The following is a 9,965-nucleotide window of genomic DNA, read 5'->3' as shown; positions in this document are numbered from 1 at the left end:
TAAACGGCTATAAAATATAAACATCTTCCTCAAATATGTAAAAATGTCTTTCCCGCGTTTATCTCAAAACCGCCATTTTGCGATTAACGCGGCTGCGCGATTGAGCCTAGATTGCACGGTTCCCAACTTAGGGGTTTTCCCCCCAGATTTAGAGGGTAAATAAGTGAGATAGGAATTTTTTAGGGGTCTGAAATTTTTAGGGGTATTTTTAGGGATTTTTTTTGACTGTTTAATATTTTTAAATTGATAATTACATAACTAGTTTTAATATTTATTTCTTGACCTAGCGACTCATAGCGACATCCAGTACGTAATTAAATAAAATTTTGCAAAGCATCATGATGGTCCGATTTACATTAAATTGAAATGGTGGATCTTGTACAACATATTTTAATCCATCCAATAAAATGTTAAATTTATTCAACATGTATGATTTCAAAAACGCTGAATCTTCAGATGAAGACGAAATATTTTATGTATTAAATAACTTGTAATAAAAAGACTTTTGAAACATATTACAGCATATTATTTCTAAATCATCATGAATTTATATTTGTATGTTTTTTTAGGGGGACAACTGAATAATTTAGGCGTTTTTAGGGGTTTTTGACACAAACTTTAGGGATAAATATTTTTGAGAGTTGGTAACACTGCGAGATTGGAGCAATCACAATACTCACGTTTCAACACGCACACAATCTGCTAAGACAATTTGTCGGGTTGCTTCCGCGCCGATCCAATACGCAACATGTTGGGTTACGCCCCCAACGTGCCCTCAACTATACTATTCACGACACAATCTGTCAGCTCACTGCAGATTGTGGCTGTTTTCCAATTACAGAGCATAATGCGACTCAGTGGCGCACAATGCCGAATTATGCTGATGCTTAATTGGAACGTGAAACGCAACAGCAGGTTGCGCTAAGTTCAGTGTTGAAAAAAAAATATTCATAGAGTTAGCAACAACCTCATTAATGTGTAAATAAAGTGGTATACATAATAATTGGTTGAAAACTATTTACGGTTATTTTAAGTAATTTGGATTTTGATTATTTCATTAACATTTTTTTCAATGTTTTTACCTTCATCCATACTTATATTTATTTTTTTAACACAATTTGAATTAACTTTGATTATATCGAAAAAACTACAATGAAACGAAAGCTTTAAATTTTTTTCCAACAATTAATGATAAATCGATTGCACGCATCAATTCACGCGCATTAATTTTAAGAGTGCTCGATTGTGCGAAGCGTTGCTGTAGTTGGAACACTCAACGTTAAGCATTATGCCGCATAATGCGCTCTAGTGCTGTAATTGGAAAACGGGGTGTGTCAACAGATTGTTACTGAAATTGAATCGTGAGTAGGCTACTTTACTGAAATTGAATCGTGAGTAGGCTACTTTACCACTCAAAACAATTTACTCTATGGCACCTGACCTCGATCGAAGTGGCGATCTTGAAGAGGTGATGCATCAAGCAGCCATTTTGAAATCAAACTTTCGAATTTCGATGTGAAACAGGAATTCAATGCTCTCAGCTCTGTTGATCGTGGTATTTGTGCGAGTTCGTTTAATTTTTTTTGTTTTCTTAGTTTAGCGACTATTTAGTGAGGCGGTGGAGTTTTGTGACCTTTGAAAGTGATATCGGTCCTTTATTTGTTTTGTGGTAAGACTTTAGACTATACTGACTTGATAAAGTGAGGCGATAAATTTTTCTGGAACAAGACGACATTTTGAAGTGACGTGTAATGTTGTGCATTTCAGATAGTGGTTCATCGTACTGAGCTTTCATGATCGGCTTACCGCGTAGCGATAGAGATAGAGATCGTATAACGGTGAAAATTCGCAATATGAAGAGGAGTTCGTCTAGGGACAGTATGCCGCGATCGAAAAGGACGCGTAGTAGCATAGGGAGGTATGACGATAGTTCTGATGAGCGTGCTACACCAGAAAGAGTGAGAAGGCGAGTTCGTTCGCCGAGTCCCCGCGGTCGGTACATGTCTCCTCATCGAGATGATTACGTTAGGTCTCGCGAAGTAAGAGAGGAATCTGTGCGACCGTATTATAAGGTTCTTTGCGTCAGTGCTCTACATCCGAAAGCATCTGACGAAATTGTAAAAGATACTCTTTATAGAGAGTATAAGAAATTTGGTGACTTTAGTATTAAAATTTCCCATGAATTAGATGAAAGGGTTGCTTATGTTTGCTTCCGCAGTGCAGAAGATGCTAGGGATGCTAAGCATGCTAAACCCAGAATCATTTTATATGATAAGGTTGCTATTGTTGACCCTGTGTACGAACCTGTCCGATCAGAGTATAGAAGTAGACCACGAAGTATAACTCCACCTGACTATGATCGTCCTTACTCTTATGCGTGGTCGCCTGTACCTGAGAGACGCAGACCACCACCTGAAGATAGAGCATATGGTATTCCTCCAGCAGTTCCTCCGCACCATAGGGACTTCAGACCCCCAATGCATGAATATCCAATGGCAGGTCCTCACGGTCCCCCGATGCACCACCGTCCACCCATGCACCATCCTCCACACCCACATTACATGCCAAGGCCATATATGCCCAGACCCCATCACCCACCATTTGAGAAAGTTGAGAACAAAAAAGATAAATTTCCCAATTATTTACATCACGTCCAACCTGAAGATGATCCCTTGGCCACTCGAACCTTATTTGCAGGTAATTTGGAAATCAACATATCAGATGAAGAATTACGTCGTATTTTTGGTCGTTATGGAATTGTTGAGGACATTGATATTAAGAGGCCACCACCAGGAACAGGAAATGCATTTGCATTTGTTCGTTATCAAACATTGGACATGGCACACAGAGCAAAGGTAGAGCTGTCAGGGCAGTATATTGGTAAATTCCAGTGTAAGATTGGATATGGTAAAGCTACTCCTACGACTCGAGTTTGGGTAGGAGGTCTTGGCCCCTGGACTTCAGTTGCCCAGCTAGAAAGAGAATTTGATAGATTTGGCGCAATCAAAAAAATTGAATATGCTAAAGGTGAACCCCATGCTTACATATTGTATGATTCAATTGACGCAGCACAAGCTGCTGTAAAAGAAATGAGAGGTTTTCCGTTAGGAGGACCAGACAGGCGGCTAAGAATTGATTTTGCAGATGTTGGCACTGGAGGGCCTTACAGACCAAAACCATATGTACCACCAGTTGGTGAAGACGGTCGCCCTGTTGAGGGATATGAGGGTTATGAGGGAACATGGGATGACAGCTATGGTTATGGTGGTTCTTATAGAGGTAGAGGAGGCCATCGTGGGCGTGGTCGAGGAATGTATCGCGGTGTATATCACGGAACAGGTGATTATCGCGATGAGGAATGGCGAAGAGCGCCAGAAGGTGAATATGAAGGTCGCATTCGTCGCTCTGGTTCGCGAGAGCCGGGAGTAGACCGTTCACGTTCCAGATCACCACGTCGCCGATCCCCAGACAGTGATTCAGATGGTTCACCTCGAAGAAGCGGTGGAATGCTATCTTCAGCACGAACACTTCCTGAAGTTGTGCGCAAAGCAACCACTATTTGGAATGGGGCATTAATTCTGAAAAATTCTTTATTCCCTACTAAGTTTCATCTCACTGATGGTGATTCAGAAATTATTGACAGCCTCATGAAGGATGAAGATGGCAAAAATCAACTAAGAATTACACAGAGGCTAAGATTGGATCAGCCTAAGTTGGATGATGTACAGAAGAGAATTGCTACATCCAGTTCCCATGCAATTTTCCTGGGTGTGGCAGGTTCAACGGCATCCATATCAAACGATGATGCCAGTATACAAACCAGGCCTATGCGCAATTTGGTCTCATACTTGAAACAAAAAGAAGCTGCAGGAGTTATATCTCTTTTGAATAAAGAAACAGAGGCAACTGGAGTGTTGTACTCGTTCCCACCATGTGAATTTTCTACAGAATTATTAAAGAGGACTTGCCATAACTTGACTGAGGAAAGCCTTAAAGAGGACCATTTGGTTATTGTGGTGGTGAGGGGAGGGTCTGCCTAAATTTACGTCATGATGTATTAAACCTAGACATTTATGCATTAGTTTAAGTTTCTTTCTAAAGTTTTAATGATATAGTAAACAAATAGTTTTTATTATATAACTTGTGACGTGTAGTGCTGCTTCATTGTGATGTGTTTGTAAAAGAAATTGTGAAGGTTAAATATATTTTGATTGTGAAAGTGCTGTGATTGTCACAGTTTAATGTGTAAAGCAATAATTATCGCAAGATATAATATATTTATAATTTAGTTTTGCTAGAGTATTTTTGAAACATACTTGTGTATTTAAGGAACAAACTTGAGTTATAGTGTAGTAATCAGTGTATGTCAGGTGATGTGTAGTGTGTGTGAACACAAATAGATAATATTAAACAAAGTTGTTGTTTTTTTGTACCTTGTGAGATGTGATACTAAGTGCAGTTTAGTTAAGTGCCTTTAGTGAGCAGGTGTTGTTCAATTATTACAGAATTGACATTGGGCTTGATATTGATTTGGAAGAAATTTTTATTTTTAAAGTGCATAGTGCTTTAGTTTGTGTTTAGTGCAGCCCAATGGGAGATAAATAAATTAAACAGTGGTCATAGTGGGTGAAGTATTGCTGAGTAAGTAATTATATGTGATATAGGGTTTAGAATCACGAAATAGAACATTTTTTCATCTTTTTCTATAAAACTTAAAGTTAAAATGAATAGTGATTTTACGAAACTGTTTTTGCTTGTTCTGTAATTTATAGTAACTGAAGTTCTTTAATAATTTGATTACTATTCTTATTATTTTAAACAATCGCAATAATATTAATGATTGCATAGTTAGGAATACCTTAAAATTGAAATATTTTTAATTAACTAAATGACGTCATTATTTTAACCTACAATCCGTTCCAGTTCCGATGCATTCAACTAATTATGTAAGTATTTTGGTAAGTATATTACAAAATGACTGATGATTTTTACAGTAGTAGAGCAGAATAATTATATAAAATTCATATTGGACTATGTCCATAAACTTGATTTATTAAGTCCAAATTTAAACAAGTTAATGAAACTAAAATTTGTATGGCTTCATAGCCATAAAGGTTATGATATTGTGATCTCATAGACCTTTATCATATATGCAAGATTTAATACCTAGTGATATCTATTTGAATCAGGTTGCACACAACTACTTTAACTTTCTATGATAAGCATTAAAATGCAGTGTTTCCAACCTTTGCTCCTGGCAAAATTTCAATAGCTGAAAATAATCAAATGGCATTGTAGTCACATTTAATTCAGGCTTAAAGTCTATATTAAAAAAGTCATTATTATAAAAACTAAGTTTTCCTATTTCCAATAATTATGGAGTTATTTGTGCTAGATACCTACCTACGTACTTACATTAAAAAAAAAAACAAGTTTTAAACTACATATTATGTAGGTACTTTTTTTGTAGTAGTAGGGTTAATTTTACACAAATAACATATATTTGTATTTTCAGTGAAGTCGTCGCAGGAAAGTGCTGGTGATATGTTTTTTTAGATAAGTGTTCATTAATTCATAATTATGTGAAAAATAAATGAATTAAAGTAATGTCTTGGTCTTTACTTAATATCTCTCTTCACTTAACTCGGCCAACCGTTACAACAGCTGTTGTTCTTATTCATAAAGGCATAATGTTTATTAGTACCTACATAATAGGAGAATTTTGCAAATTATACATTTCTAATGTAAATAATCTGAACCTGGTGTAGGTTATTAATCTTAGCTATAGCATACTACCTATATTAAAAAAAACAATACATCTTGTGATCTTGTATTTAAATTTCATATACCTACACATAACAAGGCAGCTAATGTATTTGGATCATTTAGTTTTAAATTATATTTAATAGGAACAACTTGTTTGCTTTTTTTTATTTGCAATAATTATCAAGTTGTAAAAGGAACACGGGTCAGATTAGTATGTATCCGACAAACTGATAAATATTTTAACTCTGTTTAATATACCTACATAGGAATACAAAAACTAAGTACATATAATAACTAACTCTTAGTAGTACCTACGAAGGTAGATTAAGTATACTTACTATAAAATACCTGAATGATTCATATTTAAACAGCTGGAGATTCAGAATAAATAGTCAAGAACGAATATCTCTAGATAGTTCTTGCACATATTTATTACCTTTAGAAAATGCTTATCAATACATAGTATTAAAATACTGAATTTTATCAATTTATTTTTAATGAAATGTAAAATACTTGTTACACAGTTGAATCTTATGTTGAATAGTGTGATATAAAATGTTTATTTCGGTTATCTTGTAGTTAACCTTTTGAACGCCAATGACATCTATAGATGTCATGCGCAATTGTGCCCTGTGCGCCAACGACACCTATACATGCCAAGAAACAGATCATAGATAAATACAAAATAAACATATTAAACCTTTACTTTTACGTGTTTTATTTATACAGTTTATGAACTGAATCCCCAGTTATTACATAATTGTACACAGTAAACAAAATTGCCAAGTAGTTATTCAAATATTTGATGACAAAAAATAACTTAATTAATGGCTAAAAAAGCATGTTCTCTCGCGCCAATGACATGTATACGTGCCTACTAGTGATGTAGTGTAATATTCAAGTAACTTCATTAAAATTTCAGCGAAATTACTCTAATTCGCTTAATTTTTGTAAATACTACAAAAAAAATATATAAGCTTAGTCACTGAGAAAAAAGGTAAATACTACATTCTTTGGTATAATACCATATTGTCTATATTGTGGATATTGTTGATTTGAATATTTTCCTTTTCGCCAATCATGCGCATCCCTAGCACAGTATCGATATGCAATCCCTTCTGCGCCATTGACATGAATAGATGTCGGACTGGTGACGTCGTAAGCGCGTGCCGTGTTGTTAAGTGCGGAAAGTTGCAAAAATATTTTATCGAGTAGTTATAATCAAATAAGTACAAGGCTATTAATGAGCATAATAATTATATAGATAGGTAGGTAAATACAAGGCTGCTAATGAACATAATGATTATATACAATTGTTGATTTTTTATTATTTTTTACTTTATCGTCACAAACACAATGTATGCGTTCTAGCATAATATTTATTGTCCATGTAATGATAAAAATTCGCTTAGGTCCAAAATGTATAAATATCTCTAAAAATCTGTAGGTACTTACCTGTTTAGCAGTTTTCAAAATTTATTACCTAATAAGTATAATCAGTGCCTTTATTAGAATATTCTTATGATACAAATTGTCGCTATGTCATATCAAAATATGGTAATTGACCTAAATAGGTACCTACATATAATTAGTATTTGTAATAACTCAAGTATTAAACTAAATGATTGGAAAATAAATATGTAGTTTTAATGCAATTCCCTTTATTTAAAGGTAATAGTTGTTTTGATATTTACAAATAAACACTCCACAATAATACCTATAGTTCATATAAACTTAATAAATAAACTCGATAAGTTATAATAATATACAGCTACACATCCCTAATCAGAAGCGAGAGATTATAAAAAAAAGGATGGTTGCCCGCGCCATTGGCATGTATACATGCCAATGGGGCGTAACTGAGAGAGAATAGTGCTGTAACTTGCTGCAATTTTATATGTATTTTTGTATCTCAAAAGGTTGATTTTTTTTGTTGATAGTTGCTATAAATGTGGTCTTAAGTTTTTACAGTAGGAGATGAGGTTAAATAAATATTATTTTTGTGTTATAAGCTGTTTATTCAAATATTCAGACGTGAATTATTATGTTTATCGATAACATTTTGGACTCCCTACTATTTTCAAGGTTATCTCATTGAATTTGTGGCTTGGCGTGGAGGGCACGGCGATGCGTTTTTGCTCTGGCGGTCAAAAGGTTAAATCGGTTTTATGTTTGAATTATTAATCCAATTATTAATTAGTTGCTGAAAATGATGGCATATTGAGTCGCCGTCGGAATATGTATTTAAATTTTTTGTGACTTTGAACAACTTGGAAATAATATGTTGACAATTTTTCTATGTAGCCTGTGCCATGAAAGAAGTCCCACGGCGAAGGTAGGAACTAAATTTGGCATATATTGATTTTTTTTCTCTTCATGGCAAGATGTCTGTGGAGCATGGAACTATAGTCATACGAACCCAAACTCCTAAGAAAAAATAAAAAACTGATAGAATGACCGCAAGTAACCCCTGTTTTCCCCATAGGGTAGCCAGTGTGATTGTAATTTTTTCCCCTATTGACGTGCATTAAAAATCGACTGTCAGTATAATAGGTCTGTATGACAAAAATCATTAATAAAAAAATGAAATTTAAACGAGATTCATGCAGGTTTGCTTTTCCATTGAAATAACAAAGGTTTACAACTTTTAAAATGGATTGCTTATCGAGCACGCTCATAATTTTTTTCCCATATTTTGAATTATGTTATGAAAATCGTTGCGCGGCAGCCCCAATTCTAGGTGTCAAATAATGTTTACTGCAAAATGGCGGATGTTTATATTCATTTCGTGAGTTTGTTCTTGTATTTTGGAATTATTCTGAGCCAAAATTAATAGAAATGATTGTAAATATATTGTGCGCGGTTGCAAAAGTGAGTGGCAGCCAGGATGTGATATTATATTTCATTCGTAAGTACAAAAAGCCATCCATAAACTACGCTTCATGTAAAATTGTAGTTTAGTAATATTTCTACTTTAATTGTTGTTAAATCTGGAATAATAGATCGAAATTGTGATTATAATGTTAATTACGATTAGGTTTTTTCCATTTAACATCGTTATTTGCTTATTATTAAATGTTTCATGATTGTAGTAAATATTAGACTAGGGTGTCCATACTTTATAAAATTGTGTATATAATATATTTCGGTACGGTATTTTATATGAGGTAAAAGAAAAGGAGAAGTCTTTCTCCACTGGCTACGTCTTAATTGGCGTGACAGTTAATGGTATAAAAACGTTGTTTACTACTTTTATATAATGATATATTGTAAAATCAAAAACTCAAAGTACATAATATATAGTACCTACCTACTGAAATAGAAGCACTAGCCAACAGCACAAATTTTGTGTTTTCTGTATCTAAATGACATTTTTTATATTTTGCAAATAATCTTCTTTTCTCTTTACAGGTTTCCGTCCAATCTAGCGGAACGTAATACATGGCTAAATAGCTAAATATAGTAGAATTAAAAATATCCTGTTTTGAAAAAGCGATGATATTATGCAACATTCATTTTAAACCAGCACTTGGACAGTGCGGTGGATGTTGCCTGTAACCTCATAGGAGGCCATGTCCCAGCAGTGGGAACGTAATATATACGTTACGGGAAATAAAATGTATGGGAGGGTTTAAAGTTACATTTTTAGATATTTCTCGTTATATTAAAAAAAGTTATTATTGTTATTTTACTCATTACGTAAAGTTTCATATCGATGGTTTAAAGTTTTTTGATACCTGCAATAGTTACGGAATAATCACCTGTGTAATCGTTAAGTGTGCACTTAACGATTACACCCTGAATATATTATATATTTTGTTTTTTATTGTATCATAGGGAAGCGCAAGACCACGATCTCATATTTCGAGTACTCTTAAAACTATTTAAATACTAAAGGGTATGGAATAATTAAAATATTTTCAGTGAACCGATTTCGTTATTTTTTATTGTTATTGTATCTTATAATTTGCAAATTTGTAAAGGCAGTTGGCATTGTAATGATAAATAAATATAATTAAAACGCATTGATATTTTACTTCATTAATTCTTAAATCTAGTATTACAGTAAAATTTTTATACAAATAAAATTGATGTGTCCATAATTTTTTCCTTAATATCCTGAATTTTTTATCTTTATACTCACCCCACGGAAATATAGATATACTATATATATTTCCATGACTCATCCTAGCTAGAAA

General features: G+C 33.8%; 1 protein-coding gene and 1 long non-coding RNA gene across 2 annotated transcripts; both read left to right on the top strand.

The window, feature by feature from the left end:
- The first annotated feature begins 1,523 nt into the window (after window positions 1-1,523).
- On the top strand, window positions 1,524-5,607 carry LOC123699205 (RNA-binding protein spenito). Its single transcript, XM_045646105.1, has 2 exons — window positions 1,524-1,669; window positions 1,768-5,607. The coding sequence occupies exon 2, from the start codon at window positions 1,794-1,796 to the stop codon at window positions 4,038-4,040; it is 2,247 nt and encodes a 748-aa protein (XP_045502061.1). The 5' UTR covers window positions 1,524-1,669; window positions 1,768-1,793; the 3' UTR covers window positions 4,041-5,607.
- A 2,638-nt stretch (window positions 5,608-8,245) lies between these two features.
- LOC123699206 lies at window positions 8,246-9,791 on the top strand. The gene is made up of 2 exons (XR_006752499.1): window positions 8,246-8,674; window positions 9,178-9,791. It is a non-coding gene; the product is annotated as an uncharacterized LOC123699206 (long non-coding RNA).
- The last annotated feature ends 174 nt before the right edge of the window (window positions 9,792-9,965 follow it).

Source organism: Colias croceus, chromosome 17 (genome assembly GCF_905220415.1).
Source record: "Colias croceus chromosome 17, ilColCroc2.1".
NCBI lineage: Eukaryota > Metazoa > Arthropoda > Insecta > Lepidoptera > Pieridae > Colias > Colias croceus.
Note: the sequence above shows the minus strand (reverse complement) of the source record. Positions and strands in the feature narration are given on the sequence as shown.

Coding starts and splice junctions, on each gene's coding strand:
- LOC123699205 (XM_045646105.1), top strand. CDS start 1,794: ATGATCGGCTTACCGCGTAGCGATAGAGATAGAGATCGTATAACGGTG.